The sequence below is a fragment of the Oncorhynchus clarkii genome, chromosome 24 (genome assembly GCF_045791955.1).
Source record: "Oncorhynchus clarkii lewisi isolate Uvic-CL-2024 chromosome 24, UVic_Ocla_1.0, whole genome shotgun sequence".
NCBI lineage: Eukaryota > Metazoa > Chordata > Actinopteri > Salmoniformes > Salmonidae > Oncorhynchus > Oncorhynchus clarkii.
The window spans coordinates 40,791,079-40,816,368 of NC_092170.1; the positions used below are offsets into that span (position 1 = coordinate 40,791,079).

Genomic DNA, 25,290 nt, shown 5'->3' on the forward strand with positions numbered 1-25,290 from the left:
AAACAGACGTTTTTTTCTGAAGTGTCTGTCCTATATCGGATATAAGACATTTATTTATCCCCTTATTTTAGACATTATACTATCTCCGTATATTGTATACTTCCTTTCTTTTTTTTAAAACTGGTACTTAAGGTCCCATTAAGATTATTTTTGTGAGTATTGTGGGCAGCCTAGCAAAATAGAGAACACCATGGTGTTCGTGAGACTCTCATCTTTCAATAGATTGGTCATAATAGTTTTTTTAGGCCAAACCGACCGGACAATGCAGATGTTTTCGTGAGAAGACAACAACAAAAAAATCCTATCATTTTGTGTCTCATGGTCTGACAAACACCGCTCTAGCTCTGTCACCATTCAGAGGACGTGGTGGATTGAGATGGAGCCCACAGAGGGGGGAAAAAAACAACAGATATCTCTAGCTTAAACAGACGGATTTTGATGAATTAGATTTCCCCAGGGTCGCAGAAATTGTAGGCCAACGGTTAATCAGCATATGGCCCTGGTCCGACCTCACAAATCACAACAGTAAAGTTCCCATTCAGACATAATTAATCAGCCCGTGGCCCTGGTCAGACCTCCCTGATCACAACAATAAAGTTCCAATTCGACCATGATGTTAAACCTAATCCCCTTCATCTGCTGTTATTAAAGAACAGAGGGTTTAACCCGTACGTGACCAGGTAGACCCGTCGGTGAGAACATCAAACAGACCAGTCATTGCGGCCAACCTCAGTGGTGTGCTGATTCTTCCTGTGACACTGCCCTCCAGTTTCTGCTTGCACTACGAGAATATGATGAGTGATTAGACCGGGATGTTATGTATCTAAAGATGTTTTTTTGGGGGGGGGAGTAGGTCCTCTGATCTGTGTTCCTCTCTCTCTCTCACCAGGGACCTCCAGGATTAACAGGGGAGCATGGCCAGCCTGTGAGTACGGAAAGGCTGTTCACACAGGCACGCAAAGCAAAACGCCAGAGTTTTCATGTTAGCTTTTGGCTGATAAAAAAATATATATATGAAAAGTTGATAAATAAAACTGTTGCCGGCCAAAATGACCGGGATTTAAAAAATCCCATTGCAAAATAATGGTTTTTAGTCATTGATGGGAATACCAGTCTATGGAAATACATTTTCCCATCATGCCTTATCAGTCTATAGGTTAATTTGCATAATTTAGTGGAATTAAATTGGCCTGTGTGTAGTCATCATATATCTTATTTATTCCAACACAACTATCACAGCACCCAGAGCCTGTTCTGAGAGGGGTTTCTCCTGCTGCTCCACAGGCAGGTAGCTGCTGGAGGAAAACATGGTCTTTTAGAACCCCATTCACTGTGTAACAATTCTAAATAAAAATCGGGTGTTAAAAAAACAGTTTTAGTGCACGATTAAAAATAGCTGCTATTGTTTTTTCTCTCAACTGGTAATTGAAACGGGCCCGTTCACCTTTCACGTGCAGGCAACAGGCTATCAGCCAGGCAACAGGCTATCAGCCAGGCAACAGGCTATCAGCCAGGCAACAGGCTATCAGCCAGGCAACAGGCTATCAGCCAGGCAACAGGCTATCAGCCAGGCAACAGGCTATCAGCCAGTCACCCCACCACTTTACAATGCGAGCTGGAGGCAGTATGCATTTTGAAAACATACTTAATTGTTTGAAACGTGAATGTTTTATTTCATATTATGAGGCACGTCTTACCTTGCTTCAAAGTAGCCTATAGGCAAAACCCAACCATGTAAAACGTGGAGGTAATTATTTCATAAAGACTCCAAAGGCAGCGTTTGAGTTTCAAGTTTGGGGAAACAATTGATCCTATCATTTCTACCGTTCTGCGTGCTCGTTATGATTTTCACATGCGCATTTTCGTGGAACAGTTGCATTTCAATACATGAGACATGGAAGCCGAAGATAACGGCCTCCCGCAAAGCCGGCATAGTAGGATTCAATCTTCGTCCTGTATTGACACTTTTCCTGTTTGATGGGTTTGTCTGAGGGCATAGCGGGATTGCTTATAAGCGTCCGGATTAGTGTCCTGCTCCTTGAAAGCGGCAGCTCTAGCCTTTAGCTCGGTGCGGATGTTGCCTGTAATCCATGGCTTCTGGTTGGGATACAGTATGTGCAGATGAGGATGTGCAAGTAGAAATACTGGTGTGCAAAAGAGCAGAAAAACTAAAACAAATATGGGATGAGGTAGGTAGTTGGTTGGATGGGCTATTTACAGATGGGCTGTGTACAGCTGCAGCGATCGGTAAGCTGCTCTGACAGCTGATGTTCAGTGATTTTTGCAAGTGGTTTTGTAATGATAATGAATGTGTCAATGTGTTTACAGGGGCAGTCTGGGCAGAAGGGGGAGCCAGGAGAGGGTTTACCTGAGGTATGCACTGCATTGTGTATTTATGGTTATTTGTCTCTGTCTGTCTCTCAGAGGGGAACTGAGGGAGTGTCTCTCTCTGTCTGTCTCTCAGAGGGGAACTGAGGGAGTGTCTCTCTCTGTCTGTCTCTCAGAGGGGGGAACTGAGGGAGTGTCTGTCTCTGTCTGTCTCTCAGAGGGGAACTGAGGGAGTGTCTCTCTCTGTCTGTCTCTCAGAGGGGAACTGAGGGAGTGTCTGTCTCTGTCTGTCTCTCAGAGGGGAACTGAGGGAGTGTCTGTCTCTGTCTGTCTCTCAGAGGGGAACTGAGGGAGTGTCTGTCTCTGTCTGTCTCTCAGAGGGGAACTGAGGGAGTGTCTGTCTCTGTCTGTCTCTCAGAGGGGAACTGAGGGAGTGTCTGTCTCTGTCTGTCTCTCAGAGGGGGGAACTGAGGGAGTGTCTGTCTCTGTCTGTCTCTCAGAGGGGAACTGAGGGAGTGTCTCTCTCTGTCTGTCTCTCAGAGGGGAACTGAGGGAGTGTCTCTCTCTGTCTGTCTCTCAGAGGGGAACTGAGGGAGTGTCTCTCTCTGTCTGTCTCTCAGAGGGGGGAACTGAGGGAGTGTCTGTCTGTCTGTCTCTCAGAGGGGAACTGAGGGAGTGTCTGTCTCTGTCTGTCTCTCAGAGGGGAACTGAGGGAGTGTCTGTCTCTGTCTGTCTCTCAGAGGGGAACTGAGGGAGTGTCTGTCTCTGTCTGTCTCTCAGAGGGGGGAACTGAGGGAGTGTCTGTCTCTGTCTGTCTCTCAGAGGGGAACTGAGGGAGTGTCTGTCTCTGTCTGTCTCTCAGAGGGGAACTGAGGGAGTGTCTGTCTCTGTCTGTCTCTCAGAGGGGAACTGAGGGAGTGTCTGTCTCTGTCTGTCTCTCAGAGGGGAACTGAGGGAGTGTCTGTCTCTGTCTGTCTCTCAGAGGGGGGAACTGAGGGAGTGTCTGTCTCTGTCTGTCTCTCAGAGGGGAACTGAGGGAGTGTCTCTCTCTGTCTGTCTCTCAGAGGGGAACTGAGGGAGTGTCTCTCTCTGTCTGTCTCTCAGAGGGGAACTGAGGGAGTGTCTCTCTCTGTCTGTCTCTCAGAGGGGGGAACTGAGGGAGTGTCTGTCTGTCTGTCTCTCAGAGGGGAACTGAGGGAGTGTCTGTCTCTGTCTGTCTCTCAGAGGGGAACTGAGGGAGTGTCTGTCTCTGTCTGTCTCTCAGAGGGGAACTGAGGGAGTGTCTGTCTCTGTCTGTCTCTCAGAGGGGGGAACTGAGGGAGTGTCTGTCTCTGTCTGTCTCTCAGAGGGGAACTGAGGGAGTGTCTGTCTCTGTCTGTCTCTCAGAGGGGAACTGAGGGAGTGTCTGTCTCTGTCTGTCTCTCAGAGGGGGGAACTGAGGGAGTGTCTGTCTCTGTCTGTCTCTCAGAGGGGAACTGAGGGAGTGTCTCTCTCTGTCTGTCTCTCAGAGGGGAACTGAGGGAGTGTCTCTCTCTGTCTGTCTCTCAGAGGGGAACTGAGGGAGTGTCTCTCTCTGTCTGTCTCTCAGAGGGGGGAACTGAGGGAGTGTCTGTCTGTCTGTCTCTCAGAGGGGAACTGAGGGAGTGTCTGTCTCTGTCTGTCTCTGTCTGTTTCTCAGAGAGGGAACTGAGAGAGTGTCTGTCTCTGTCTGTTTCTCAGGGGGGAACTGAGGGAGTGTCTGTCTCTGTCTGTCTCTCAGGGGGGAACTGAGGGAGTGCAGCAGCTGAGGGAAGCTCTCAAGATCCTGGCAGAGAGAGTTCTGATTCTGGAACACATGATTGGCATCCACGGTAAAGAGGGAGGGGTTTCTGATTCTGGAACACATGATTGGCATCCACGGTAAAGAGGGAGGGGTTTCTGATTCTGGAACACATGATTGGCATCCACGGTAAAGAGGGAGGGTTTTTTGATTCTGGAAGACATGATTGGCATCAACGGTAAAGAGAGATGGGTTTCTGATTCTGGAAGACATGATTGGCATCAACGGTAAAGAGGGAGGGGTTTTTGATTCTGGAAGACATGATTGGCATCAACGGTAAAGAGGGAGGGGTTTTTGATTCTGGAAGACATGATTGGCATCAACGGTAAAGGGGAAGGGAGTTCTGATTCTGGAACACATGATTGGTATCCACGGTAAAGGAGGAGGGAGTACTGATTCTGGAAGACGTGATTTGCATAATAGTATTGATTGGGTCAAGAGGATAGAGTGAGACTCTAATGTTTGTTTTCGTGGTTTCTACCATTGTCCTTTTCTGTATGCAGAGAGTCCAGTGGAGTCCGGCTCTGGACTGGAGAGCCAACCAGATTCCTTCTCATTTCCCGCCATGAGGACCAGGAAGGCCGAGTTCACCATCAAGACAGGACGACTTCAGCCTCTCCAACTCTCCTCCAATCCTCAAGGAAACAATCTGCCTATAGAGGTGGTCAGACAGAGACAAGGTCTTTTTTAGGGGGGTAGATCAGCTTTAATATTGCAGATAGATTGCACCTTCCATGTATTGTTTAAAAAATATATATATATATATACAATGCATTTGGAAAGTATTCAGACCACCTGACTTTTTTCCACATTTTGTTACGTTACAGCCTTATTCTGAAATGGATTTTTAAATGTTTCCCCCTCATTAATCTACACACAATATCTCATAATGAAAAAGCGAAAACAGGCTTTTAAAAATGTTTACAAATGTATTACAAATAAAAAATATCACACAGGAAATAAAACAAATATTATAAATGGTGATGGTGATATATATATATATAAATGGTGATATAACTGAGTAGAACAATCCTTCTACACCAGACTGACAACATTACCTACATCCTTCATTGATATAACTGAGTAGAACAATCCTTCTACACCAGACTGACAACATTACCTACATCCTTCATTGATATAACTGAGTAGAACAACCCTTCTACACCAGACTGACACCATTACCTACATCCTTCATCCATTTACATAAGTATTCAGACCCTTTACTCAATACCTTCTTGAAGCACCATTGGCAGCGATTACATCCTCGAGTCTTCTTGGGTATGACGCTACAAGCTTGGCACACCTGTATTTGGGGAGTTTCTCCCATTCTTCTCTGAAGATCCTCTCAAGCTCTGTCAGGCTGGATGGGGAGCTTTGCTGCACAGCTATTTTCAGGTCTCTCCAGAGATGTTAGATCAGGCTCAAGTCCGGGCTCTGGCTGGGCCACTCAAGGACATTCAGAGACTTGTCCAGAAGCCAGGTTTGCCTAGTTCGGTTCCCAACGTGATGCATGGAGGAGGAGGTGTGATGGTGTGTGGGTGCTATGTTGTTGACACAGTCAGTGATTTATTTAGAATTCAAGGAACACTTAACCAGCATGGCTACCACAGCATTCTGCAGCGATACGCCATCCCATCTGGTTTGCGCATAGTGGGATTATCATTAGTTTTTCAACAGGACAATGACCCAACACACCTCCAGGCTGTGTAAGGGCTACTTGACCAAGAAGGAGAGTGATGGAGTGATGCATCAGATGACCTGGCCTCCACAATCCCCTGACCTCAACCCAATTGAGATAGTTTGGGATGAGTTGGATCACAGAGTGAAGGAAAAGCAGCCAACAAATGCTCAGCATATGTTAGGAACTCAACGTCAAAACTGTAGGAAAATCACTCATCTATGGTTGAGAGAATGCCAAGAGTGTGCAAAGCTGTCATCAAGGCAAAGGGCGCCTTCTTTGAAGAATCTAAAATATATTTAGATTTCTTTAACCTTTTTATGGTTACTAAATGTGTTATTTCATAGTTTTGATGTCTTCATCATTTATTCTACAATGTAGAAATAGTAAAAATAAGAAAACCCCTTGAAGGTGTGTCCAAACTTTTGACTGGTACTGTGTATATATTTTCATTTTACCCCCTTCTCTTTCCAATTTCGTGGTATCCAATTGTTAGTAACACAACCCAACCAAGTCGCACTGCTTCTTAACACAGCGCGCATCCAACCCGGAAGCCACCAATGTGCCAGAGGAAACACCGTGCACCTGGCGACCTGGTTAGCGCGCACTGTACCCGGCCCACCACAGGAGTCGTTGGTGCATGACGAGACAAGGATATCCCTACCGGCCAAACCCTCCCTAACCAGGACGACGCTAGGCCAATTGTGCATCGCCCCAGTGACCTCCCGGTTGTTTGCGACAGAGCCTGGGCGCGAACCCAGCGCCCACTCAGCGCCCTAGACCACTGCGCCACCCGGGAGGCCGTATGTATATTTTCCTTCATTATTTTCCCCTAACCTTCCCACCTCTCCCCTAGGAATCTTTTGTTTGTTTATTATCCCATCCTTCATCTACCCTCGACCTCTCCCATCTAGCTCTGAAGACCATCCAGTCCTATCCTTCATCTACCCTCGGCCTCTCCCATCTAGCTCTGAAGACCATCCAGTCCTATCCTTCATCTACCCTCGGCCTCTCCCATCTAGCTCTGAAGACCATCCAGTCCCATCCTTCATCTACCCTCGGCCTCTCCCATCTAGCTCTGAAGACCATCCAGTCCCATGCTTCATCTACCCTCGGCCTCTCCCATCTAGCTCTGAAGACCATCCAGTCCCATGCTTCACCTAGGCCTCGGCCTCTCCCATCTAGCTCTGAAGACCATCCAGTTCTATTTACCATATATTTTTAACTGTGCTGTTTCACAAATGTTCTGAACCTGCATCCATTTTATAGACACAGTGTATTTTACATGAGTTATCTTGTTGTTTTTAGTCCCACCCTTCAGCTCCACTATATATATATATATATATACAATTTGCCTGTGCTGTGCAGTGATGTTTCACAAAAGTTCTGAACCTTTGTATTCTACAGATTGTAAATTAAAGATAAAAAAATGTTTCTAAAAGTGTTATTATTGATTGAAGACTGTGACTTTTCAAGTCACCCAGCAGTGTGATTTGCAGAGTTAGCTCCAGGTAAATGTTGCAATTCTTCAGCCATTTCTGGACCTGCGACCAAAAACAAGCTACATTGTATTCAGAAAGCGAAAAGTAATTCAGACCCCTTGACTTTTTCCACATTTTGTTACCTTACAGCCTTATTATAAAATGGATTAAATACATGTTTTCCCTCATCAATCTACACACAATACCCCATAATGACATCACAATACCCCATAATGACATCACAATACCCCATAATGACATCACAATACCCCATAATGACACAGTAAAAAAAGGTTTTTATAAATGTTTTGCTAACCTGGCACCATCCCTACGGTGAAGCACGGTGGTGGCAGCATCATGCAGTGGTGGTGTTTTTCAGCGGCAGGGACTGGGAGACTAATAATCGAAAGTGAGAGGTTGTAATCTGAAAAAAAAGGGAAAAAGTTCATGCTTGAACATGGGGTGAGACACTATTCCTAATCTGATAGAGAACCAGTTCGGATTTAAGTTTAACTTTTGTATGACTGAAGCCTTTAGTGAGACGTCTAATGCATTCATATTTCATCATTTCTGCCTTCCGAATTCATGTACATTATATAAATAGGCCTGTTTAATTTTGTCTGGGTTGCCGTTCCAAATAAAAAGGAATATATTTTGCTCATATAATTTAAAAAACAGGTAGCTAGGTGTAAAGAAGGCCAAAAGGGGATATGACTAAAGAGTTAATCAGGGTAAACGGGAATATGACTAAAGAGTTAATCAGGGTACTCTGGGATATGACTTAAGAGTTAATGAGGGTAAACTGGGATATGACTAAAGAGTTAATCAGGGTGATTTTTCCACAAATAGACAGGTATTTTCCTTTCCAAGATCTTTCCAAGCAAGATCTTATCTATTTTTGCGAACTTTATATAACACTGTATTCTACTGAGATAATTTCTTTCAGGATATGAATACTGAGTATGTGTAAGGGATTTCCTCCTCTTCGTCTGAAGAGGAGAGGCGAGAAGGATCGGAGGACCAATATGCAGCATGGTTAAAGTTCATGGTTCTTTAATCAGAGAAACTATACATGAACAGAATACAAAACAAGAACCGTGAAAACCCGAAAACAGTCGCGTGTGGCACAAACACTGACACAGGCGACAACCACCCACAAAATACCCAAAGAATATGGCTGCCTAAATATGGTTCCCAATCAGAGACAACGATAAACACCTGCCTCTGATTGAGAACCACTCTAGGCAACCATAGACTTACCTAGACAACTACACTGAACACAACCCCATAAATCTAATAAACCCCTAGACAAGACGAAACACAATAAATCACCCATGTCACACCCTGGCCTAACCAAAATAATAAAGAAAACACAGATAAATAAGGCCAGGGCGTGACAATATGTCCACGTCACCGTCAGACCATTTTATTGGTAAACTATACAGTAAGGTAAAATTTTATATATTTTTTCCTGATCCAATACGTAATATAATACACTCATCATAATTTAGTTGTTGAGTTTATTTTATTTTTACAGGGACGGTGCACATTAATCAACATGCCAGTAGTAAAAGTGCCGGTTTTAGTCAGCCTGCTAATATTCAACCGCAGTCCCTGGGCAGGTTCTTAAAAACAATTACTATATAGACAATCATTGAGCAGTGAGCACACGCAGAACAACATAGGACAAGCAAGACATAGCATACAGACAGAGCAACGTAGGACAAGCAAGACGTAGCATACAGACAGAGCAACATAGGACAAGCAAGACGTAGCATACAGACAGAGCAACATAGGACAAGCAAGATGTAGCATACAGACAGAGCAACATAGGACAAGCAAGACGTAGCATACAGACAGAGCAACATAGGACAAGCAAGATGTAGCATACAGACAGAGCAACATAGGACAAGCAAGATGTAGCATACAGACATAGCAACATAGGACAAGCAAGATGTAGCAACATAGGACAAGCAAGATGTAGCATACAGACAGAGCAACATAGGACAAGCAAGATGTAGCATACAGACAGAGCAACATATGACAAGCAAGATGTAGCATACAGACATAGCAACATAGGACAAGCAAGATGTAGCAACATAGGACAAGCAAGACGTAGCATACAGACAGAGCAACATAGAACAAGCAAGACGTAGCATACAGACAGAGCAACATAGGACAAGCAAGATGTAGCATACAGACAGAGCAACATAAAACAAAAAGCAGCAAGACAAAATTCACAAAAGTAACAAAGTGTTTCCACACCTCACAAGCTACAGACAACAGACAACATGGAAAGAGGCAACACACAGCTAGGGACCATGTTCACAAATCTGATTGACCTTTAGCAATGTCTTCATGCATTTTGTGAAAGTGTGATAGGTGGTGCAGTTATGTGTGTCTGATGGCAGTGTATAAAAATGATAATAATGTTGCACTGAATACATTAAAAAAAGTTTGGTATCCTTCCACTGGTAGGCCATCCAGCCCTGGAGTTTGGTATCCTTCCACTGGTATGTCATCCAGCCCTGGAGTTTGGTATACTTCCACTGGTAGGCCATCCAGCCCTGGAGTTTGGTATCCTTCCACTGGTATGCTATCCAGCCCTGGAGTTTGGTATCCTTCCACTGGTATGTCATCCAGCCCTGGAGTTTGGTATACTTCCACTGGTAGGCCATCCAGCCCTGGAGTTTGGTATCCTTCCACTGGTAGGCCATCCAGCCCTGGAGTTTGGTATCCTTCCACTGGTATGTCATCCAGCCCTGGAGTTTGGTATACTTCCACTGGTAGGCCATCCAGCCCTGGAGTTTGGTATACTACCACTGGTATGCCATCCAGCCCTGGAGTTTGGTATACTTCCACTGGTAGGCCATCCAGCCCTGGAGTTTGGTATACTACCACTGGTATGCTATCCAGCCCTGGAGTTTGGTATACTACCACTGGTATGCTATCCAGCCCTGGAGTTTGGTATACTACCACTGGTATGCTATCCAGCCCTGGAGTTTGGTATACTACCACTGGTATGCTATCCAGCCCTGGAGTTTGGTATACTACCACTGGTATGCTATCCAGCCCTGGAGTTTGGTATACTACCACTGGTATGCTATCCAGCCCTGGAGTTTGGTATACTACCACTGGTATGCTATCCAGCCCTGGAGTTTGGTATACTACCACTGGTATGCTATCCAGCCCTGGAGTTTGGTATACTACCACTGGTATGCTATCCAGCCCTGGAGTTTGGTATACTACCACTGGTATGCTATCCAGCCCTGGAGTTTGGTATACTACCACTGGTATGCTATCCAGCCCTGGAGTTTGGTATACTACCACTGGTATGCTATCCAGCCCTGGAGTTTGGTATACTACCACTGGTATGCTATCCAGCCCTGGAGTTTGGTATACTACCACTGGTATGCTATCCAGCCCTGGAGTTTGGTATACTACCACTGGTATGCTATCCAGCCCTGGAGTTTGGTATACTACCACTGGTATGCTATCCAGCCCTGGAGTTTGGTATACTACCACTGGTATGCTATCCAGCCCTGGAGTTTGGTATACTACCACTGGTATGCTATCCAGCCCTGGAGTTTGGTATACTACCACTGGTATGCTATCCAGCCCTGGAGTTTGGTATACTACCACTGGTATGCTATCCAGCCCTGGAGTTTGGTATACTACCACTGGTATGCTATCCAGCCCTGGAGTTTGGTATACTACCACTGGTATGCTATCCAGCCCTGGAGTTTGGTATACTACCACTGGTATGCCATCCAGCCCTGGAGTTTGGTATCCTTCCACTGGTATGCCATCCAGCCCTGGAGTTTGGTATCCTTCCACTGGTATGCTATCCAGCCCTGGAGTTTGGTATCCTTCCACTGGTATGCTATCCAGCCCTGGAGTTTGGTATACTACCACTGGTATGCCATCCAGCCCTGGAGTTTGGTATCCTTCCACTGGTATGCCATCCAGCCCTGGAGTTTGGTATCCTTCCACTGGTATGCTATCCAGCCCTGGAGTTTGGTATCCTTCCACTGGTATGCCATCCAGCCCTGGAGTTTGGTATACTACCACTGGTATGCTATCCAGCCCTGGAGTTTGGTATCCTTCCACTGGTATGCCATCCAGCCCTGGAGTTTGGTATACTACCACTGGTATGCCATCCAGCCCTGGAGTTTGGTATACTACCACTGGTATGCCATCCAGCCCTGGAGTTTGGTATACTACCACTGGTATGCCATCCAGCCCTGGAGTTTGGTATCCTTCCACTGGTATGTCATCCAGCCCTGGAGTTTGGTATACTACCACTGGTATGCCATCCAGCCCTGGAGTTTGGTATCCTTCCACTGGTATGCCATCCAGCCCTGGAGTTTGGTATCCTTCCACTGGTATGTCATCCAGCCCTGGAGTTTGGTATGCTTCCACTGGTATGCCATCCAGCCCTGGAGTTTGGTATCCTTCCACTGGTAGGCCATCCAGCCCTGGAGTTTGGTATCCTTCCACTGGTAGGCCATCCAGCCCTGGAGTTTTCACAGACTTAAAGGCTTTAATTGTATCAAGAAGTTCCTCCTCTGTAATTTGACCTTCACATGAGTCTTTCTGTCCGGCTGTTAATTTTACAATGTTAAAAGGAAACAAATCCGTACAATTAACTTGAGTTACTGGAGATGGAGGAGACTGAAACAAAAACACATGCTTAAAGTCATTGGCTTCCTCTACAGTTTGGTGAATCATGGGTGACTCCGTCATTTGTAGCAAGTTTCAGTAAATTATTTTTGGTATCATTTATATGTTGAAGATTTTTTTTTAATAATTTGGTGCATTTTCCCCCCATGTTCCATCCATTTCACTTTATTTTTATAATATATTACACTGGATCTTTCTAGAATAACTTCCTCCATTTCTTTTTGTTTTTCCTCTAACGTATTCTGCACCTGTGTGTGTGTGTGGTCAGTATGAATGAACCATACAGCCTGATGTCATGCTGTGGTCAGTATGAATGAACCGTACAGCCTGATGTCATGCTGTGGTTAGTATGAATGAACCACACAGCCTGATGTCATGCTGTGGTCAGTATGAATGAACCGTACAGCCTGATGTCATGCTGTGGTTAGTATGAATGAACCACACAGCCTGATGTCATGCTGCGGTCAGTATGAATGAACCATACAGCCTGATGTCATGCTGCGGTCAGTATGAATGAACCATACAGCCTGATGTCATGCTGCGGTCAGTATGAATGAACCACACAGCCTGATGTCATGCTGTGGTCAGTATGAATGAACCTCACAGCCTGATGTCATGCTGTGGTCAGTATGAATGAACCGTACAGCCTGATGTCATGCTGTGGTCAGTATGAATGAACCATACAGCCTGATGGTCAGTATGAATGAACCATACAGCCTGATGGTCAGTATGAATGAACCGTACAGCCTGATGACATGTTGTGGTCAGTATGAATGAACCACACAGCCTGATGTCATGCTGTGGTCAGTATGAAGGAACCATACAGCCTGATGTCATGCTGCGGTCAGTATGAATGAACCATACAGCCTGATGGTCAGTATGAATGAACCACACAGCCTGATGTCATGCTGTGGTCAGTATGAATGAACCGTACAGCCTGATGTCATGCTGTGGTCAGTATGAATGAACCATACCATACAGCCTGATGGTCAGTATGAAGGACTCCCTTCCCTTCCCTACTGTGATAAACACACACACTGCCTGCCTGCCTGTCCGTCTCCCTGTCTGTCTGTCTGTCTGTCTGCCTGTCTGCCTTTTTTCTTTCATTCTGTAAAACTCTCAGAGCTGTGGTTTGACTTCTCTGAGAGCTGAAACCAGACTATGCTCTGTGCTGCTCTGCAGGATTTTTGGATAACCTCCCTTCTTACCTCATGTTGACCTGTCAGAGCTACTTTCCCTTCGGCCCTGTTAAAGCTGAGGTGAAACATGACTGCCAAGCAGCGCCGCTAAAAATAACTGAAATGAAATGGATAGCATCTGGCGCACACAAAGAAAATAAGTAAAAAATGGAACAATCTTATTTTGGCTCAGCTGAAACCACCTGGCTCAAACTCTGAGGCTCTGTCAGATGTCCTGCTGCTGTGGCTAGGTTCTGATCGGCTGTGTCTGGGTTCTGATCTGCTGTGGCTGGATTCTGATCGGCTGTGGCTGGGTTCTGATCGGCTGTGGCTGGGTTCTGATCTGCTGTGGCTGGGTTCTGATCGGCTGTGGCTGGGTTCTGATCGGCTGTGTCTGGGTTCTGATCTGCTGTGGCTGGATTCTGATCAGCTGTGGCTGGATTCTGATCTGCTGTGGCTGGGTTCTGATCAGCTGTGGCTGGGTTCTGATCGGCTGTGGCTGGGTTCTGATCTGCTGTGGCTGGGTTCTGATCGGCTGTGGCTGGGTTCTGATTGGCTGTGCCTGGGTTCTGATCGGCTGTGGCTGGATTCTGATCTTCTGTGTCTGGGTTCTGATCGGCTGTGGCTGGGTTCTGATCTGCTGTGGCTGGGTTCTGATCGGCTGTGGCTGGGTTCTGATCGGCTGTGGCTGGGTTCTGATCGGCTGTGGCTGGGTTCTGATCTGCTGTGGCTGGGTTCTGATCGGCTGTGGCTGGGTTCTGATCTGCTGTGTCTGGGTTCTGATCGGCTGTGGCTGGGTTCTGATCTGCTGTGTCTGGGTTCTGATTGGCTGTGGCTGGGTTCTGATCGGCTGTGGCTGGGTTCTGATCTGCTGTGGCTGGGTTCTGATCGGCTGTGGCTGGGTTCTGATCTGCTGTGTCTGGGTTCTGATCGGCTGTGGCTGGGTTCTGATCTGCTGTGTCTGGGTTCTGATCGGCTGTGGCTGGGTTCTGATCGGCTGTGGCTGGGTTCTGATCGGCTGTGGCTGGGTTCTGATCTGCTGTGGCTGGGTTCTGATCGGCTGTGGCTGGGTTCTGATCGGCTGTGGCTGGGTTCTGATCGGCTGTGGCTGGGTTCTGATCGGCTGTGGCTGGGTTCTGATCTGCTGTGGCTGGGTTCTGATCTGCTGTGGCTGGGTTCTGATCGGCTGTGGCTGGGTTCTGATCTGCTGTGTCTGGGTTCTGATCGGCTGTGGCTGGGTTCTGATCTGCTGTGTCTGGGTTCTGATTGGCTGTGGCTGGGTTCTGATCGGCTGTGGCTGGGTTCTGATCTGCTGTGTCTGGGTTCTGATCGGCTGTGTCTGGGTTCTGATTGGCTGTGGCTGGGTTCTGATCGGCTGTGGCTGGGTTCTGATCGGCTGTGGCTGGGTTCTGATCGGCTGTGGCTGGGTTCTGATCTGCTGTGTCTGGGTTCTGATTGGCTGTGGCTGGGTTCTGATCGGCTGTGGCTGGGTTCTGATCGGCTGTGGCTGGGTTCTGATTGGCTGTGGCTGGGTTCTGATTGGCTGTGGCTGGGTTCTGATCGGCTGTGGCTGGGTTCTGATCTGCTGTGTCTGGGTTCTGATTGGCTGTGGCTGGGTTCTGATCTGCTGTGTCTGGGTTCTGATTGGCTGTGGCTGGGTTCTGATCTGCTGTGGCTGGGTTCTGATCTGCTGTGGCTGGGTTCTGATCGGCTGTGGCTGGGTTCTGATCTGCTGTGTCTGGGTTCTGATTGGCTGTGTCTGGGTTCTGATTGGCTGTGCCTGGGTTCTGATCTGCTGTGTCTGGGTTCTGATCGGCTGTGTCTGGGTTCTGATTGGCTGTGTCTGGGTTCTGATTGGCTGTGGCTGGGTTCTGATCTGCTGTGTCTGGGTTCTGATTGGCTGTGGCTGGGTTCTGATTGGCTGTGTCTGGGTTCTGATTGGCTGTGGCTGGGTTCTGATCTGCTGTGTCTGGGTTCTGATTGGCTGTGGCTGGGTTCTGATCTGCTGTGTCTGGGTTCTGATTGGCTGTGGCTGGGTTCTGATCTGTTTTTGTTCGTTTTTTTATTTTAAAAATATATATATTTTGAAGGAAGTCCGGAATAGTCTCCACTTCCTGTTAGTTAGGATAGCATAATACACCAGGTACCATTTAGACATGGTTGGGCATCAGCAGTTTCCTCTTATGTCAGTCACTGACAGTCACTCAATTCGCCATGTCAGCTGACATTTTATAGATTGCTAGGTAAGTTAGTTTGGCCATCTATCTATATCTTGTAGTAATCATGGCAGACCGGGCATGCACGGGGCCCCCTATCGATTTCGTTAGTGACTCTCACCCAGATATCATATGAACATGACATAAGTCATGACAAAATGTTTAGAAATTTCTGGAAATTACAAAAATTATCTCCACCCCATGGTAAAATGAGTAGATTGCATGAAATAAATTTTAAAAATCTCCTACATTTTCTGCACGATTAAAAAAAAAAGTGCTAGATTTGCAGAAAATGTGCTTGAAAACGACAACATCTTCTCTACACCCCATTGCAGGCAAAATGTGTAGAATTGCAGGACATTAACTTTCAAATTGCAGATTTTTCTCTCCTCTGCCATGAGGGGGGGGGGTCACTAAAATGTTTTGCCCGTGAGGTGGGGGCCTCCACAACCAGATCTCAGTTAGGACCCCAAAATTCTAGAAACGGCCCTGGGTCTTCTTCTTCCCACGACCTGGGACGCATCTCAATCGTCGAAAGTGTCTTACTCTCCTTGTCTCCTCCCTTCATAGGACTGATCTAAAAGAACCGGCTTCCATTCACTTTTCTTGTAATTTTGGATGAGTGGAAATGAAGGAGAGGAGACGAATAGAGGTAGCCACTATAGACTATTTAGATGTGCCCCTGAACTCCTATATACTAACTCTGTTTCTTCCGGTTGAGAATGGCCTTCAGACAGATTCTCCTACCACCCCAGCATCCCCCCCTCTCCCCCCAGGGTCCCATGAGCCTAAAGCGGAACAGGGTTCCTTTTCAAACACTCCGCCACAAGAATAAGGCTGTCAGGATGTTGTTCCACTTCAGCAATTGAAACGATCGTCTGTTGAAGAAGGACCAAAGCGCCGCGTGGAAAATGTTTATGCTTTTATTTCAACTGAACACCAAATAACTAAAATAACAAAAATAACAAAGATAATAAAAATAAACAAACCCCTAGTCACTACCTGTTGTTATAAAGCCCTAGTCACTACCTGTTGTTATAAAGCCCTAGTCACTACCTGTTGGTATAAACCCCTAGTCACTACTTGTTGTTATAAACCCCTAGTCACTACTTGTTGTTATAAACCCCTAGTCACTACTTGTTGTTATAAACCCCTAGTCACTACTTGTTGTTATAAAGCCCTAGTCACTACCTGCTGTTATAAAGCCCTTGTCACTACCTGCTGTTATAAACCCCTAGTCACTACCTGTTGGTATAAACCCCTAGTCACTACCTGCTGTTATAAACCCCTAGTCACTACCTGCTGTTATAAAGCCCTAGTCACTACCTGCTGTTATAAAGCCCTAGTCACTACCTGCTGTTATAAACCCCTAGTCACTACCTGCTGTTATAAAGCCCTAGTCACTACCTCTGTTGTAGTAGTACAGTAGTCTAGGAAATCCCAGACCTAGTGTTTGTCAGAACTTTATGTAGAATAACTGTCTGCCTAGGGCAGGGAGGGGCAACTGGCCTTTTGTAGGCCCGCGGACTATTTAAAAAAAATCTTTCTACATAAACTTGGTTGTGCATCTGCTGTCACTCAATTAGCCCATGTCAGATTGATAAGTTATTCTAGTGGCCAGCTATCGAAACTTGTAGTCAGCATGGTTGAATTACCGACAGGCGTTGATCATCTGTTATCACATTTTTTTTTTAAGTTAACCTTTCTCCATACCTTATGGCAAAAGGTGTAGAATTGCAGAAAATGAGCTCTAAAACTTTTGCATAATTGTCACGAGAGGGGCCGCTGGTTATAGGCTGTTTACACAAGTGGGGCTCCATCCGTCATCCCTTGTCTCCTCCGTTCAACTTCCTGCTCCTCTCCTGGCAGTGCGCCCCCATAGAGATAGATAGAGGACTCATCTTGGCTCCACCCTTAATCTCCTCCGTTGAACTTCCTGCTCCTCTCCTGGCAGTGGCTTGATTGAATAAATGTTGATTTGAATTTAAGCTGAATTTGAGCAGTCCATAAAAAGCTAAACATTAGGTTAACTGAACTATCTTCTGGGTCATAAACAGATAAACATTAGGTTAAGTGAGATGTCTGCTGGGTTATAAACAACTAAACATTAGGTTAAGTGAGATGTCTGCTGGGTTATAAACAGATAAACATTAGGTTAAGTGAGATGTCTGCTGGGTCATAAACAGATAAACATTAGGTTAAGTGAGATGTCTGCTGGGTCATAAACAGATAAACATTAGGTTAAGTGAGATGTCTGCTGGGTCATAAACAGATAAATAAACCACTAATGATGACTAACCCCATTCCGTACAAATTTGCACAACATCGACATTCAAACGAGGCTGCAATGAAAACTAATGGGACTGTAGCGACTGTGTTGACATCAAAAATCCGGGGCGTGAACTAAGTTTCTATGCAAGCGTTGATTGACACGGTAACGGCTCAATAGTATTGGAAAACAGTTTTAAAAAAAACAAACCCCTCCTACTCTGTACGTTAAATTGTGACGTATCATGGCGTAACGTGCAGCACCCGTGACGCAACTCATTCTGTGTTGTACAGCCGCTCTCCACCAGGTGTAGCACTTCTCTCACCGTTTAAAGACAAGAAAGAGACAGGGAAAGGGGGAGAGACCTAGTCATTCTTTGCGTCATCACTGCAGGCCATCATCACTATCAATAGCCGCTGTTTACTTCCGATGTAACGTGGTGCGTACTGGCGGCAGAGAAGTCAGGCGCAGGAGAGAGAAAACTGATTCACAACGGTGTGGTTTAATAAACATATATTTTTTTTAAAAACACTGTAAACAGAACAATCAATGAATGGGTCAAACAAAACCCTTTATCCATCCGCATACCGTTGCACAAGCACTTACAACAAACTATTACGGACAAGGACATAGGGGGGGGGGGGGGGGACAGAGGGTTAAATACACAACATGTCATTGATGGGATTGGAACCAGGTGTGATGGAAGACAAGACAAAACAAATGGAAAATGAAAGGTGGATCAGCGATGGCTAGAAGGCCGGTGACGTCGACCGCCGAACAAGGAGAGGTACCGACTTCGGCGGATGTCGTGACGTCCATAACTTTAGCAGCACCCTAAAAAAAACAGATTCAAATTCGACACAAACCTTCAAATAGGTATGTGATGACACATTATATAAACTCTTTATAGTGTTTTAATTTACATTTTAGAGGTGATAAGTTGGACAGATCGGGTGAAAAAAAGCCATTTCCCCACACGACATATGTATTGTATTGAGTCAATAAGTAATCAATAAGTAATCAATCCGTTTGTTATGGCAAGCCAAAATAAGTTCAGGAGTAAAAATGGGCTTTACAAATCACAAAGAAAGTTTGCATGGACTCACTCTGAGAACAATAGTAGTAGTGTTGAATGACTTCCTCATCTCTGTGGCCCACACATACAGATCTGTAAGGTCCCTCAGTCGAGCAGTACATTTCAAGCAAAGATTCAACCACAAAGACCAGGGAGGTTTTCCAATGCCTCACAAAGAATGGCACCTATTGGTAGATGGGTAAAAAAACAAACAGATATTGAATATGCCTTTGAGCATGGTGAAGTTATTAATAATTACACTTTGAATTTCGTCCTTCCTAACTCAGTTGCCGGAGATGAAAGAAACCGCTCAGGGATTTCACCATGAGAACATTGCTGATTTAAAAAAAAGTTAGAGTTTAATGGCTGTGATAGGAGAAGACTGAGGATGGATAAACAATATTGTATTAACTCCACAATACTAATCTAATTGACAAGAAGGAAGCCTGTACAGAATTAAATAACATACAAAACACGCAACAAGTAATACTGCAAAAAATGTGGCAAAGAAATTCACTTTTAGTCCTGAATACAAAGCACTATGTTTGGTGCAAAAGTACCACTCTCAATGTGTTCAAGCATGGTGGTTGGTGGCTGCATCATGTTATGAGTACATTTGAATCCCACTTGGTAACACAACAAAATGTCAAAGGGGTGTGAATAGTTTCTGAAGGCACTGCTTCTTCATCTCTCTTCATGTCCTGTCTCTCTTTCCCTCTCTCTCTCACTTTGGTTGTTCCTCTCTAGTGAACTGATGCACGTTGATAAGAGACTAGTGATCTGAGGCACGCTAACAAGAGACTAGTGAACTGAGACTAGTGAACTGAGACTAGTGAACTGAGACTAGTGAACTGATGCACGTTGATAAGAGACTAGTGATCTGAGGCACGTTAACAAGAGACTAGTGAACTGAGACTAGTGAACTGAGACTAGTGAACTGAGGCACGTTGACAAGAGACTAGTGAACTGAGACTAATGAACTGAGGCACGTTGATAAGAGACTAGTGATCTGAGGCACGTTAACAAGAGACTAGTGAACTGAGACTAGTGAACTGAGACTAGTGAACTGAGGCACGTTGATAAAAGACTAGTGAACTGAGACTAGTGAACTGAGACTAGTGAACTGAGACTAGTGATCTGAGGCACGTTAACAAGAGACTAGTGAACTGAGACACATTGATATGAGACTAGTGAACTGAGGCACGTCTATAAGAGACTAGCAGGTCACTGGGGGAAACAGCTGCAGTCCCTTTGATCACTAATGAGATCAGACGTGTCGACACCACAGTGACTGAACATGCACTGCACACACACACACACACACAGAGCCACACACAGACACAGTGGGCCTGTGGTCCATGTGTTGGCTCAGTACACAGCATGATAGCTTGTTTGGTGGACACATGGGAATGAGGGAGGCAGACAGTGGGTGATATTCTCTTTCTTTCATTTTTTTCTTCTCAAATCTGACAGGAAGACGGATTATTGCAAACACAGGAGCCATCAGAGGTCCGGAGTGGAGGTCCATGGGGCAGCGGGACACAGCCATGAGAAACCAGCCATCAGATTACCTCTCCACGCCCGCTGCCATGGCAACCCAGCTCCGTTTATTTGTCTTGTGGTTCTGTTGTTTCATATATTTTCTCATGCCTTTGATGTATGGAGCATGAACGTTTCCCTATAGAAATGTATGTAGGCATTGTGTTCAACAGAGGAAATGAAGGAGAGAGGGAAACAACTAGAGAAGGAGAGAGGGAGACAACTAAAGGAGATAATGAGAGAGGGAGATAACTAAAGGAGGAGAGAGGGAGACAACTAGAGAAGGAGCGAGGGAGATAACTAAAGGAGGAGAGAGGGAGACAACTAAAGAAGGAGAGAGGGAGACAACTAGAGAAGGAGAGAGGGAGATAGCTAAAGGAGATAATGAGAGAGGGAGATAACTAAAGGAGGAGAGAGGGAGACAACTAAAGGAGGAGAGAGGGAGACAACTAAAGAAGGAGAGAGGGAGACAACTAGAGAAGGAGCGAGGGAGATAGCTAAAGGAGGAGAGAGGGAGACAACTAAAGAAGGAGAGAGGGAGACAACTAGAGAAGGAGAGAGGGAGATAGCTAAAGGAGATAATGAGAGAGGGAGATAACTAAAGGAGGAGAGAGGGAGACAACTAAAGAAGGAGAGAGGGAGACAACTAGAGAAGGAGAGAGGGAGATAGCTAAAGGAGATAATGAGAGAGGGAGATAACTAAAGGAGGAGAGAGGGAGACAACTAAAGAAGGAGAGAGGGAGACAACTAGAGAAGGAGAGAGGGAGATAGCTAAAGGAGGAGAGAGGGAGACAACTAAAGGAGGAGAGAGGGAGACAACTAAAGAAGGAGAGAGGGAGACAACTAGAGAAGGAGAGAGGGAGATAGCTAAAGGAGGAGAGAGGGAGACAACTAAAGAAGGAGAGAGGGAGACAACTAGAGAAGGAGAGAGGGAGATAGCTAAAGGAGGAGAGAGGGAGACAACTAAAGAAGGAGAGAGGGAGACAACTAGAGAAGGAGAGAGGGAGACAACTAGAGAAGGAGAGAGGGAGACAACGAAAGAAGGAGAGAGGGAGACAACTAAAGAAGGAGAGAGGGAAACAACTAAAGAAGGAGGGAGATAACTAAAGAGAGCATAAAATACAGGAAGATTTTGTGTATAGTGTTGTGTAGTACCGCACATGCTGTCTCTAACTCTGAATGATTGGCTACGAAAAGCCAACTGACATTTATTCCTGAGGTGCTGACCTGTTGCATTCTCTACTGTCACGCCCTGATCTGTTTCACCTGTCCATGTGCTTGTCTCCACCTCCCTCCAGGTGTCGCCCATCTTCCCCACTTATCCTCTGGGTATTTAAACCTGTGTCTTCTGTCTGTCTGTTACCAGTTCGTCTTGTTTGTTCAAGTCAACCAGCGTTTGTCCCGTCAGCCTCTCTTTTTATTGTCCTCCTGGTTTTTGACCCTGCCTGTCCTGACCACTCTGCCTGTCCTGACCACCCTGCCTGTCCTGACCACTCTGCCTGTCCTGACCACTCTGCCTGTCCTGACCACTCTGCCTGTCCTGACCAACCTGCCTGTCCTGACCACTCTGCCTGTCCTGACCACTCTGCCTGTCCTGACCACTCTGCCTGTCCTGACCACTCTGCCTGTCCTGACCACTCTGCCTGTCCTGACCACTCTGCCTGTCCTGACCACCCTGCCTGTCCTGACCACTCTGCCTGTCCTGACCACTCTGCCTGTCCTGACCACTCTGCCTGTCCTGACCACTCTGCCTGTCCTGACCACTCTGCCTGTCCTGACCACCCTGCCTGTCCTGACCACTCTGCCTGTCCTGACCACTCTGCCTGTCCTGACCACTCTGCCTGTCCTGACCACCCTGCCTGTCCTGACCACTCTGCCTGTCCTGACCACTCTGCCTGTCCTGACCACTCTGCCTGTCCTGACCACTCTGCCTGTCCTGACCACTCTGCCTGTCCTGACCACTCTGCCTGTCCTGACCACCCTGCCTGTCCTGACCACTCTGCCTGTCCTGACCACTCTGCCTGTCCTGACCACTCTGCCTGTCCTGACCACCCTGCCTGTCCTGACCACTCTGCCTGTCCTGACCACTCTGCCTGTCCTGACCACTCTGCCTGTCCTGACCACTCTGCCTGTCCTGACCACCCTGCCTGTCCTGACCACTCTGCCTGTCCTGACCACTCTGCCTGTCCTGACCACCCTGCCTGTCCTGACCACTCTGCCTGTCCTGACCACTCTGCCTGTCCTGACCACTCTGCCTGTCCTGACCACCCTGCCTGTCCTGACCACTCTGCCTGTCCTGACCACTCTGCCTGTCCTGACCACTCTGCCTGTCCAGACCACCCTGCCTGTCCTGACCACCCTGCCTGTCCTGACCAACCTGCCTGTCCTGACCACTCTGCCTGTCCTGACCACCCTGCCTGTCCTGACCACTCTGCCTGTCCTGACCACTCTGCCTGTCCTGACCACTCTGCCTGTCCTGACCACCCTGCCTGTCCTGACCACTCTGCCTGTCCTGACCACTCTGCCTGTCCTGACCACCCTGCCTGTCCTGACCACCCTGCCTGTCCTGACCACTCTGCCTGTCCTGACCACCCTGCCTGTCCTGACCACTCTGCCTGTCCTGACCACTCTGCCTGTCCTGACCACTCTGCCTGTCCTGACCACTCTGCCTGTCCTGACCACCCTGCCTGTCCTGACCACTCTGCCTGTCCTGACCACCCTGCCTGTCCTGACCACTCTGCCTGTCCTGACCACTCTGACTGTCCTGACCACCCTGCCTGTCCTGACCACTCTGCCTGTCCTGACCACCCTGCCTGTCCTGACCACCCTGCCTGTCCTGACCACCCTGCCTGTCCTGACAACTCTGCCTGTCCTGACCACTCTGCCTGTCCTGACCACTCTGCCTGTCCTGACCACTCTGCCTGTCCTGACCACTCTGCCTGTCCTGACCACCATGCCTGTCCTGACCACCCTGCCTGTCCTGACCACTCTGCCTGTCCTGACCACTCTGCCTGTCCTGACCAACCTGCCTGTCCTGACCACCCTGCCTGTCCTGACCACTCTGCCTGTCCTGACCAACCTGCCTGTCCTGACCACCCTGCCTGTCCTGACCACTCTGCCTGTCCTGACCACCCTGCCTGTCCTGACCACTCTGCCTGTCCTGACCACCCTGCCTGCCCTGACCACCCTGCCTGTCCTGACCACCCTGCCTGTCCTGACCACCCTGCCTGTCCTGACCACTCTGCCTGTCCTGACCACCCTGCCTGTCCTGACCACCCTGCCTGTCCTGACCACCCTGCCTGTCCTGACCACTCTGCCTGTCCTGACCACTCTGCCTGTCCTGACCACCCTGCCTGTCCTGACCACCCTGCCTGTCCTGACCACTCTGCCTGTCCTGACCACTCTGCCTGTCCTGACCACTCTGCCTGTCCTGACCACCCTGCCTGTCCTGACCACCCTGCCTGTCCTGACCACTCTGCCTGTCCTGACCACTCTGCCTGTCCTGACCACTCTGCCTGTCCTGACCACTCTGCCTGTCCTGACCACCCTGCCTGTCCTGACCACTCTGCCTGTCCTGACCACTCTGCCTGTCCTGACCACTCTGCCTGTCCTGACCACCCTGCCTGTCCTGACCACCCTGCCTGTCCTGACCACCCTGCCTGTCCTGACCACTCTGCCTGTCCTGACCACTCTGCCTGTCCTGACCACTCTGCCTGTCCTGACCACCCTGCCTGTCCTGACCACCCTGCCTGTCCTGACCACTCTGCCTGTCCTGACCACTCTGCCTGTCCTGACCACTCTGCCTGTCCTGACCACTCTGCCTGTCCTGACCAACCTGCCTGTCCTGACCACCCTGCCTGTCCTGACCACTCTGCCTGTCCTGACCAACCTGCCTGTCCTGACCACTCTTCCTGTCCTGACCACTCTGCCTGTCCTGACCACTCTGCCTGTCCTGACCACTCTGCCTGTCCTGACCACCCTGCCTGTCCTGACCACTCTGCCTGTCCTGACAACTCTGCCTGTCCTGACCACCCTGCCTGTCCTGACCACTCTGCCTGTCCTGACCACTCTGCCTGTCCTGACCACTCTGCCTGTCCTGACCACTCTGCCTGTCCTGACCACCCTGCCTGTCCTGACCACTCTGCCTGTCCTGACCACTCTGCCTGTCCTGACCACTCTGCCTGTCCTGACCACTCTGCCTGTCCTGACCACCCTGCCTGTCCTGACCACCCTGCTTGTCCTGACCAACCTGCCTGTCCTGACCACCCTGCCTGTCCTGACCACTCTGCCTGTCCCTGAGCCTGCCTGTCCTGACCACCCTGCCTGTCCTGACCACCCTGCCTGTCCTGACCACCCTGCCTGTCCCTGAGCCTGCCTGCCGTCCAGTACCTTAGCTCCACCTCTGGATTACTGACCTCTGCATGACCCTGAGCCTGCCTGACCCTGAGCCTGCCTGCCATCCTGTACCTTAGCTCCACCTTTGGATTACTGACCTCTTTCTGACCCTGAGCCTGCCTGACCCTGAGCCTGCCTGCCGTCCTGTACCTTAGCTCCACCTCTAGATTACTGACCTCTGCCTGACCCTGAGCCTGCCTGACCCTGAGCCTGCCTGTCCCTGAGCCTGCCTGACCCTGAGCCTGCCTGACCCTGAGCCTGCCTGCCGTCCTGTACCTTGGCTCCACCTCTGGATTACTGACCTCTGCCTGACCCTGAGCCTGCCTGTCCCTGAGCCTGCCTGACCCTGAGCCTGCCTGACCCTGAGCCTGCCTCACCCTGAGCCTGCCTGACCCTGAGCCTGCCTGCCGTCCTGTACCTTAGCTCCACCTCTGGATTACTGACCTCTGCCTGACCCTTAGCCTGCCTGACCCTGAGCCTGCCTGACCCTGAGCCTGCCTCACCCTGAGCCTGCCTGACCCTGAGCCTGCCTGCCGTCCTGTACCTTAGCTCCACCTCTGTCTTACTGACCTCTGCCTGACCCTGAGCCTGCCTGACCCTGAGCCTGCCTGCCGTCCTGTACCTTAGCT

The 25,290-nt window shown here is 48.1% G+C and overlaps 1 protein-coding gene across 1 annotated transcript in view; it reads left to right on the forward strand.

Annotated features, from left to right (window-relative positions):
- Positions 1-4,838, forward strand: part of LOC139383058 (collagen alpha-1(XXVI) chain-like) — a 45,157-nt gene extending 40,319 nt beyond the window's left edge. Inside the window, exons 11-14 of the mRNA XM_071127360.1 lie at positions 890-925; positions 2,329-2,373; positions 4,088-4,178; positions 4,651-4,838. Coding sequence (XP_070983461.1) covers positions 890-925; positions 2,329-2,373; positions 4,088-4,178; positions 4,651-4,838 — 360 coding nt within the window. The remainder of the gene's footprint in view (positions 1-889; positions 926-2,328; positions 2,374-4,087; positions 4,179-4,650) is intronic.
- Positions 4,839-25,290: the final 20,452 nt, after the last annotated feature.